Source organism: Gekko japonicus, unplaced genomic scaffold (assembly GCF_001447785.1).
Source record: "Gekko japonicus isolate JY-2015 unplaced genomic scaffold, Gekko_japonicus_V1.1 scaffold2679, whole genome shotgun sequence".
Classification (NCBI taxonomy): domain Eukaryota; kingdom Metazoa; phylum Chordata; class Lepidosauria; order Squamata; family Gekkonidae; genus Gekko; species Gekko japonicus.
This window is the reverse complement of record NW_015172088.1, coordinates 113,766-124,405: the sequence shown is the minus strand read 5'-3', so window position 1 is coordinate 124,405 and position 10,640 is coordinate 113,766. Positions and strand designations below refer to the sequence as shown.

Below are 10,640 nucleotides of genomic sequence, written 5' to 3'. Positions count from 1 at the left end.
CTGAGTGTCCACAGTCCTAGTCCAGGAGCAGGAAATTCTTTTTTGGGTGGGCGGGAGGGCTTAAATGTTGGTGGGGGGGAGTGCCATCTTTACCTATGCAGATGTTGATGTGGCAAACAAAATGGTGGGAAGGCGGCGTGGGTCGAACTTGGCCAGATATGTTTGGAGCAAGCTAAGCCCCCGGCAGCACTGTTTAGTGTAGTAGTTAGGAGCGCAGACTGTAATCTGAGGGAACCAGGTTTGATTCCCCACTTCTCCACATGCAGCCGCTGGTGTGACCTTGGGCAGATACAAGTTTTTTCAGAGCTGTTCTGTCATGAGCAGTTCTCAAAAGAGCTCTCTCAGCCCGTTCACCTTCGACTCAGGTCATGGCTGTGCAGGGCTAGGATGAGGGTTAGGGAGACAGTGATGGAGAAAAGCTGTGCCCGATGCCTTGTCTTGTGCCTGCTTGCACCAGTAGTGCTGCCAGGGCCTTGGTTGTTAGGGTGGAGATCTGGCCTTGGGTGCCAAGCAGAATGATCCAGGGTGCCAGTGTCAGCATACATATGGAGCGTTGCCAACCCTTGTCCTCTTACAGAACTCCGACCCCTCAGCAACCTGTATCCAAGGACCTAACCTCCGGGAGTCACTCCATACAGGATGGTGACCAAACAGATCTTGTCCCTGGCAACTTGCTTGGTCTGGGGGCTACTTGGAGAGGAGGGGGACAGGCCTCCCCCAGCCCTCTTATTGGCCAATCTCAGTAACATCCCTGCCCTTTGGATAGTGTGCTTTTAGGATCCCCTTCTTTTCCAGAAAGAGAGTAGCATGTCTTACCCCGAGGCGCTTTGCCTTCCTGCCCCCCCCTTCTGCTGGAGGGGGTGGATGCTCTCCCCCGGAGGGGAATCTCCTGGAGAAATCCTTGAGTTTTTGTAGACGTCGGGCACCAGCATGTTTGCTCCTTTCCCCATGGCACGGGGTGGGGGGTGGGGGGAATGGAGACTGAGTGGGCTTCTCTTTGATTTTGTTTTCTGTCTTGAAGCTGGAGGATTCATGACTAATCCCCCTGCAGCCTACCCACCCTTCCTTTCCTGGAAGTGGAGAGGTGGCGGCAAGGGAGGGGTTAAGCCAGGGGCTGGGCTCCTTTATAAAGGGCAGCGGAGAGACGCCAGCCCATTGCAGAGCTGTGCACGTCTCCCAGCCAGCCTGAAGGAAACTGCTGCTGTCAGTCGTCTCTGCCCGGAGGAATCTGCTTGGGAACAGAGGCAGCCCAAAATGCCAGAGTGCTGGGACGGGGTAGGTACTCAGCACCACCGGCTAGGGCAGGGGGCCAGTGCATGCCGTTGCTCACTGGGGTGGCGCGTTGCAAGCTGGCACACGGATGCCAAGGAAATCCTCCTGGCTTTCCCTCCCCTTCCTTAGTTTCAGAGGGACAGTGGTTTTTGTTGCCCTCGGGCCTCCGTCTTCAAGGGGAGCCACGAAGGGCACCCCAGGCTGCTGCTTAGGCAGGGGGCCGAAATGAAAGACACGGAGGGGACACTGGGGCATGCAAGTCCAGTGCCTCGTTTCTGTTGCCAGCCTGGAAGCCCCGCCTGTGTACCCGGCAGCCCAGGGAGTTGGGAGCCAGTTGGGGTCATTCCGTGGTGCAGCAGAGGCACTTTGCACATGCTCCAAGGCACTCAGTGATTCCTTTGCATGTTTTTCTGGGCTGTGTCCCAGCCAAGCAAAGGCTGTGGAACTGAGCTTGCCCCAGACAAAGCTGCCTTTACCTTATTGCCCGTGAATCCTGGATGTGGAGAGGCTGGCTGGGGGGGGGGGGCTGGGGAGGCAATGAGGACGTGACAGCCCTTGTTCCTCTCTAGAGTGGAGGGAAGCAGTGGCGGTTTTGCTCAGCGGTAGTGACAGCAGCAGCCAGGGCTGTCTGTGGTGGAGGAGTCTGGCTCCTGCAGTGAGCTCGCGAATGGAAATTGCTGCAGGTGCGTGTCTCGTCTGAGGAGCCCCGGTCCTCTCTGCCCTGTCAAGGACACGTGTGGTTTGTACGTGCCCTCTTCTCTGCGTGGCTGGCCTGGCACACGGGGCACATTTGCAGCTGCTTTCCCAGCCTCGGTCCCGCCACTCGGGGTCCTTGTCTTCTGCAGCAGCTTTCCTTGCACAGGAACGGGGGAGCCTTGTTTGAGCTGCAGAGAAGACTGACACGTCTGTCTTTGCTGAACAGGAGCCTCTCTCCCAGGGTTGGGGGAACCAGGCACCGGCAGGTGGCTTCACTTCCAGCCTGCAGCAGGAACACCACCCAGCTGACTGTGCATGCCTGGCCGTTGCCAGGGCTGGCTGGATCGCTTCTGGGCTCTGCTCTGGCCCCAGGCTGCTGTTTGACCTTCAGCAAAGTCTGCCCTTGGCTGTGCCCGCACTGCTGGTGCTTCTTTCTATGGAGAGGGTGTGGGTGTGTGATGTGCTCCCAGTTCCCCTCTCGGAGGTGTGATGGGCACTGCGTCATGCTGTTCCCCAGGATTCAGGGCCAAGGCTCAGGCAGGTGCTCCCTTTACAGAACATCCATTGTGGGCGATGAGTATGTGGGACTCATCCTGGTTCTCCCTCTCTTTGGCTGGTGGGGAGGGGGTGGCGAAAAGCCAGTAACTTCATACAGAAGGCAAGTTAATCCTCCTGGCTTCCTGAGCAGCCTTCTCAGGAAGTTTTTCCCACCCTGCTGTTTTATATGGAGTTGGGAGATACAGATCCCTGTTAGCAATTTGTGTTCTGTGGGGTCCTAAAGACGGGGCTTTCAAGGCTTCCGGTTTGAAACTCCTCCACCTGCAAGGGCTCCCCAGGCCAGGCTGCGAGGAATCTGTTCACTCTGATCTGGTTCTTTCCCCTCCTCCTACTTTCTAGATGTCTTCCTAGGTCACCTGAAAGGAAAACTGAAGGCTGTGAGAGAACCATACTGCCCCCTTGCTCCGCCTTCTGCCTCTGGCAGGGCCATTATTGTGTCTGCCACTCCAGTCTGTCAGCGGCTCATTTGAACTCCCCAGAGAAGGTGCTTTTTTCAGGCCTTTTGTGGGAGGCAAAAAGAAATGGCAGGATTCTTGGAGAATCATAGAATGTTAGAGTTGGAAGGTACCTTGCAGGTCATCTAGTCCAACCCCCTGCACTCTGCAGGAGCATAGCCGAAAGATAGCCCTACACCATACCCGAAAGATGGTCATCCAGCCTCCGCTTAAAAACATCCAGCGAAGGAGCATCCACCACCTCCCGAGGCAGTCTGTTCCACTGCTCAACCACTCTTACAGTTAGGAAGTTTCTCCTGATATTTAGCTGGTAACGACTCCCTTGTAATTTCCACCCATTAGATCTAGTCTTGCAATCCAGAGCAAGAGAGAATAGATCTGCTCCATCTTCTACATGACAGACCTTCAAATACTTGAAGATTGCAATCATGTCCCCTCTAAGCCTTCTCTTTCCCAGGCTAAACATATTCAACTCTTTCAGCCTTTCCTTCGTCAGGGGGATCTCTAAAAACATTGCATTAAATACAAATGATAGAAGGACCCCCATGTGTATGAAAAGCACCACAGACAGCTAGGCAGGGATTGATAGTTAATGGTTCCTTTTAAAAGTTTCTCTATCTTCTGGTTGTTATTCCGCAAATGGCTTCGCCACTTGGTCCATACCTGGGCTGTTCTGCCTTGTAAATGGAAGAGGCAGAACCGTTTTCCATCGAATCAGCCCATTAGCTGCCTGGTCATCATCAACTGATGGGGAGAAAGGGAGATTTCTGAGATATAACTGGAGATGTCCCACAGTCAGAGGATGGATTCTTTCCTCCTTCCCCCGGTATGGGTATACAAGAAGGGGAGGCTGAACTAGTGTCTGGCAGAAGAAGGTTCTATGTGCCTCTCCCCCTGAATTGCTGGTTGCCAGATCAGCTGTACCCCAAACTCTGTGCCTGAAGCCTTGCTTCCAAAATGAGAAGGGGAGGGGTATAATCTGCCTGGAAGTTGCACCTTTTGACCTCACTAGTTGTGGCCACAAAAGGTACTTAGTGTATGCTCTAAGGCAGCGGTCCTCAGTCTTTCCAGACCTGAGGTTCACTGAGTTGCAGGAATCTGGAAGGGACTCACGTGATCCAGTCATGTGGCAAGAAGAGGTCAGGGCTATACCTTTCCTGAAGCTGAGGATGGGAGACATAAGAAGAAGAGATTGGATTTATACCCCGCCCTTCACTACCCAAAGGTATCTCAGAGCGGCTTACAGACTCCTTACACCAAACTGGCTATGCTTGGGGTGGGAGGAGGCAGGTATTGTCCTAAAGAACAAGCCAAGGGAAGCAGAGAAACTTCTCCACTGCAGAATGATCTCTCCTGGCTGTCTTGCTGCTTCTCTGAGCAGGTGTACATGGAGGAGGAGGAGGTTGCTCTCTGCACATACACACTAGCAGCAGGTCCTTCCAAAGTGTCATCCCTTGGGGTTGGTGATCAGGTAGGTTCCTGTAGGTAGTCCCAAAAGGTAGGTAGGTAGGTATGTAGATTTGGTGTAGTGGTTAAGTGCGTGGACTCTAATCTGGGAGAACCAGGTTTGATTCCCCACTCCTCCACTTGCACCTGGCTGGATGACCTTGGGCAAGCCGTAGCTCTGATAAGAGCTGTTCTTGAAAAAGAGCAGTTTCTGTCAGAGTTCTCTCAGCCCCACCTACCTCACAGGGTGTCTGTTGTGGGGAGGGGAAGGGAAAGGAGTTTGTCAGCCGCTCTGAGACACCTTTCAGTAGTGAAGGGTGGGGTATAAATCAAATCTTCTTCTTCTTCTAGATCAAGGTTAGCAGTTCCAAAGAAATCTAGCTTAGGAGATACTGTTCTCAGGAGAATGGGAAAATAATATTATCAGCATACCAGAGGCGGTAGTGTGTTCTACTAAATGTAAAAAATACAGAAGTAACGGAATCTGAATTAATCATCCTATTTCTTCGTAAATGTATCTCTTAAGTGTAAATATGCCCCATTCATTTTGAATTACTTTATTTTTTTTAAGAACAGGGTGTTTTATGACACTTCCTGTGTCTTCTCTCACAGCAACACTGTGAGACAGATGGTGGTTACTCATTTTGCCAAAAAGAAATAGAGTCTGGGCGAAAGGGACTTGTCCAAGGTCCTGAACTACTTAAAGGGGCGGGGGGGGGGGGGGATACTGCCCTTGAGATCAAGTCTAGAACTCTGCTTTCTGAACCATTGCAAGTGAGTCTGATAACCTGCCTTACTCATGCAGTGGAAATGTGTGAAGAAGATGCATGAGTGAGCTGTGCATGCTCTCTTCTTGCTTCTGAATTCTCGCAGAAAGACAACTTGCTCATCTCGTCCACAGGAAATACATTACTTATATCCACATTGCAAGTACATGCTCCTTCCCATAGGTGAACTGGGCATGTTTTGCCCCTGGGAGGGTCCATGTACAGTGATCCTTGCCTGCCCCAAGAGCTGCGGCCTTGTGTATGCTTCCTATTTCTTTCTTGCTCAAACCTAATGTGGTGTAGTGGTTAAGAGGTATCAGACTAGAAACCGGGACACCCGGGTTCAAATTCCCACTTTGTCATGGAAGCTCGCTGGGTGACCTTGGGCCGCTCACACACTCTCAGCTTAATCTGCCCCACTGGTTGTTGCAAAGTTTTAAATGGAGGAGTGGAGATTGTTGTTAACCACTTGGGGTCCCCCACTGAAAAAAAAGGGAGGTTAGAAATGAAATTAAATAAAACAAAGTTAAATAAATAAATAAATAAATAAATAAATAAATGGTCCAAGGGCCACACTCACAGCTTTGCATTTTCTCCGTCTTTCTTCCAGGAGCATGATATCGAGACCCCGTATGGGCTGCTGCATGTGGTTATTCGGGGGTCTCCAAAGGGAAATCGCCCAGCCCTCCTGACTTACCATGATGTGGGACTCAACCGTGAGTGTACCGTTTTACTTCAAACTTGGGAGGTGGGTGTTCGCTTACCTCTAGTCTAATGGGACTTGCTCTATTGTGACAACCTGAGCTGTTCTTACAAGAGAAAGGTTCAGAATTAATATAATACAGGAAGGCCAATGAAAGGCTGCCAAGGCTCATGCACCTTTGGGACCGCTTGCTGCAGGGGCCAAATGAAGCCAAGATGCTCTGCAGGCATCATGAGCTCTTTGGGGGCATGAGCTGACTCAGTGGAGAGTCCAAGTGTTGGGGATGTAGAACTGGTGAACTGAAACTATTTGCTGGTGTAATAAAATGTTCGTCACCATAGAGGCTTGCAGGTTGCACCAAAACTCTTCGGAACGCAAAATGTAGACTGTGTTCTTACATGGCTAGCGCAAGGGATGAAGAATCAGGCTTTGTTCTCTATGGAACATGAGTCACCTCCTGCCCAGTTTACGTGATATAGGTGAGGACATCCATGGCTGGTGCTATGATATCTGGCAGGAGTATTTTCCACAAGTGTACAATTGTTACCAGCAGTGGTATGCACTGCAGTGTGTGAAGGATTTTAAAAAAAAAACTCTTTTCATCGTAGTGTGTGTCCTGCCCCTCTTTGCATTCCAAGAGTTTTGCATCCCACAAGTCACTGCTGAGGTTCTAATTTTGTGGCCCTAAGCAGTTACACCATTCTTTTCCATTGGAGTCAGTGGTCTTAGAAGAGTGTAACTCTGCTTACAGCTGCATCCACACAATGCTGGATATCATGCTGTAGCAAGCATTCACCTCCTGCATTCTTCTGTCCACACAGGAAAATCCAGTTGTGCATGACTGTAACAATAACAGAATGTCATATTTGTTCGATTTGTTTGATTTATATTCCACCCTCCCTGCATGGGCAGGCTCAGGGCGGTTTACAACAAATTAAAATACAATACAATAAAGCATAGATGCATTAAACAATGCAATAGTATAAAGTCAGACAAAGTCAAATTTATATATAAAGTGCTGTTGCATGTAGATGGCTATAGCATCTCATAAGGCCATTTTATGATGGTACTATGTGGCCATACCGGTATCATTAGCTGTTCTTATTACTATTAACAGGGGTCATTTCATAGAAAAAGAGGTGCAGGAGCTCATTGGCATACCGTATTTGCATATGCCACACCCCTGACATCACCGGAAGTGTGTCAGAAAGCAACACCCACCACTCAGGCTCCACTGGACTGTTTTGGATTGCTAGCTATGGGGGGGGGGACGTGCAGATCTGTCCTCGCAGAGGAGGGAGAGCTTGTACCTGAATAAAACTTGGTCTTAAAGGTGCCACTGTTTTGGGCCGGGGGGGCTCTGCAACTTACCTGGCTGCTGCTTGCTCTGACTGAGGGCTGCTGGGAGCAGGGAATAGGGCTTGTTGCATGTGCCCGCCCCCTGGGCTCTTTACTGCCAGAGCTCCGCTCCTGCAGGAATGACCCCTGACTATTAATATAAGGCCCTTAACAATTCAGTTGTTGGCAATTCAGATGTTGTCAATGTGATAGTGGTGGCTCCTAATCGAAAGCCTGGTGTTTTACAGGCCCTGTAGAACTGTAGGAGGTCCCACAGGGCCCTGATGTCTTCTGGGAACTCATTCCACCAGTGTGGAGCCACCACTGAGAAGGCCCTAGCCCTGGTCGATGCCAATCTGGCGTCTTTTGGACCAGGGAGAGTCAGACAGTTTTGCGACCCTAACCTCAGTGCTCTCTGGGGAACATGTGGGGAAAGGCGGTGGATACAGCTTAAGGATCTCACTGTTATAGAAGTTATAGAAGCCCTTGTTTTGAATGGCTAGATAGTCTCCATTCTTTCAGACAGTTTGGATTCTGAACTCTGTGGCCAACAGATACTAAAAAGCCTCTTTCTTTGGAGCATAATATTGTCACGGGCCAAAAAGGTAGTATTATTCTGGAAATCTCAAGGTAGGTTCTGGGGGTGGCAAGTTAACAATGCACCAAATCCCCGTGATCACCTTTCTAAATGAGCAGTCATGTCCTGTGAACAGAGAGAACTCCCAGGGTGAGGGTGTCTTGTAGATGAGGCCTTGGAGAGAAAAGATCAGAGCAGATCCAAACACACCTGTTGCCTGGTGCATTCCCACTATAATACAGAGAAAGATGGTTATTTTGCCAGTCCCCTGATGAAGTAGCATGTGGCACAGGGGGAGCGGTGGCACAGAGGATTTATCCTCTGGTTAACATCTGAACTGAACAGAGTTGCTGTCAGTTCTAGCCCGCGCTGGTGTGAGCTACCAGCCTTGTCCCCAGCTCACCGTCCACCCAGCGGTTCGAAAGCTTCGGCGAGTAGATAAAATGGGTACCACTCCTTAGAGAAGGGTGGGCACACTAAACCCCCGTAGGGGAGGTGTTAGCCAGCGAATGGAATGTCCAGCTCGTAAGCCTGGAAAAAATACCTCTTTGGCATCAAGAAGCCTGTAATGGGCCAATCCGGCCAGGCGGTGGCAGTGCGGCGCTACGACTCAAAGCAGCCCAGGAAGAACTAACGCCATCAAGCCAAGCCGAAATGAATGCCTCCCGGAACACGACTGAAGCCTACAGCTGAACAAAATCCCCGTCGGCTGCAAACATGTGTGATTTAAAGAATTATATGTTGTCCTCCCTTACCCCTATCATTGTTAGTCCCTTGTGAAAACCTGTGTAACTGTAAAACGCTCAGAGCCAGCAGCTCCGCAGGATTGAGCGATTAATAAATCAAAAGGTATTATTATTATTATAAAATATGTCAGACATCTTTTGAGTCAAACAAAATAAAAATATTTTCCCATCTGCACCATTGTTTTTTTTCCTTCTCCGTTGTGACTCTGTATCCCCCCACACACACTCCTGAGTGACGAGCCAAAAGGAAGGCCCTGTTGGACTGTAAAACTTTCAATCTAGAGATGGAGAGATGCTAAAAGGAAGGAGAGGGAAAGACTGTTGGGATGCATTGGTTCCTTCAGAATGACTGCAGGAGAACCTGGATTTTCTGGAGGACCATTGGAATATCTCGAAATGAAGGAGGTTGATCTCTTACAAGACATAAGTCATCCCCAGAGAATATTTGTTAACATCTGCCATTTCAAGATGGTCCTTAAAGATAATGCTGTAGGCAACTAATCCCCTTTGTTTTGGTGATTTCCAATGGGCATTTGGAAAACCAGTGTGTTCCTGTAGTCATTCCAAAGGCACCAATATATTCCCTGTCATTCTCTGTCATTCCTTTGAGCATCTCCCCTAAAGGTGAGTACCCTTGGCTACAATGATCCTGTGCATGCTTACCTGGCTATAAGTTCATTGTATTCAACAGGACTTCACAAACTTGCATGGGATTGGGGTCTCGAGAGTGAAGTACAGAAGCATTTCTACCTTATAGTCCTCCAAAGCTCCTCCCAAGATCTGCACTCAAAGTCACACTTCCCACATGTTGCACCCCCCAGTCCTGCTTCCTCCATCAATCCATGTCAGTAAAAATATTATGTAAATAGAACTATAGGTAAACACCCTTTCTCTTGCTGTTCTAAAATTGTCATTAAGGCTCAGAAGGATGTATCTGGGGTGAATCTACAGAGAAGTAATTACCAGAATCTGTACTGTTTGCTCTTAGTTTTGGTAGCTCCCTTTTCTCCTCTGTGTCTGGTGCAAACTGCAGAAGAGCCTCTCAGACTCTTAATTTACTACTCTGATACCCATGTTTCACTACAGTATTTAAGTTCCGTAAATCCACTTATAATACTGATGATGTGAAGTTTGAAATGTAACATTTGTTGTAGGAATTCTAATGGAGAAGATTGTAGTGTAAAAAAGGAAGTGAGACATACGTACCCCCCACCACTGAAGGGCCCCTCTGCAGACCACATTGATGGTTCTGCCCTCAGGTGCTAGGATCACCAGGCTGCTTGGTGAGCTCACTCTGGAGCAGGCAACATAGAACTGTCCATTTAAGAAGCAGTCGTCTGGTAAATCAACTCCTGCCATCTTCCACGAAAGTGATGGCCTCTCTACTTGTGTTCCTGGATTGTTTTGCTCCTATGGAGAATGTGTTGTTCTGAGCACCTTAGGGTGATCTTGCTGGTACTTAGCCCATGCAGCTCAGTGCACCGCAAGAGTACTATGTGCAAATGTCTTTACCGCATCCCTAAGTTGCCTCCTCCTTGTAGTGTTGGTGTATCTGGCTTGACATTTGCCAGGAGCTTTCTTGGGGGTGGTAAGAGGTGAGAGGGGGAGTGGGTGTGAGGGAGTGGTGATGTGGTGGACATTTCTTCAGGTTCATGAGGGAGGCACACATCAAAATAGCTCCTAGAAAGGTCATTTTCTATCTCCCCATGAACATCCATTAACTCAATTGCCATGCTGGCTTTTTTGAAAAATGTCTGTTCAGGAGTCTTGAATTGCTGATTTCTGTAACTGTCCTCAACTGTCTGCAGTCTCTTCTAACTGTGTTTTTACCTCAGAACATTGAGATCCATAGCTGAGCAATCAGAGGGAGGTGGGTACAAGTAGGCAGGTTTTACCTCAGAACTCTGAGCTACACAACTGACCAATGGGGGGGGGGGGAGGCAGAAGCCTGCCAGACACATGGAAAACAATTGGGGGAACACATTTTGCCCCTTTTTTACCCCCTTAGGGGTTGTGTTTCTCAGAAATCTCTATGGGGGGGTTGACATCATGGTAGGAATGCACTCCCCTTATTTTGGGTTT

General features: G+C 49.3%; 1 protein-coding gene across 2 annotated transcripts in view; it reads left to right on the top strand.

The window, feature by feature from the left end:
• Positions 1–1,176: 1,176 nt before the first annotated feature.
• Positions 1,177–10,640, top strand: part of NDRG4 (NDRG family member 4) — a 41,440-nt gene continuing 31,976 nt past the window's right edge. The window contains exons 1-2 of one of the 2 annotated variants that reach the window (XM_015420916.1): positions 1,177–1,275; positions 5,805–5,910. In XM_015420916.1, the coding sequence (XP_015276402.1) occupies positions 1,255–1,275; positions 5,805–5,910 (127 nt within the window). In that variant the 5' untranslated portion in view covers positions 1,177–1,254. The remainder of the gene's footprint in view (positions 1,276–5,804; positions 5,911–10,640) is intronic. The other variant, XM_015420915.1, reaches the window with a different exon arrangement.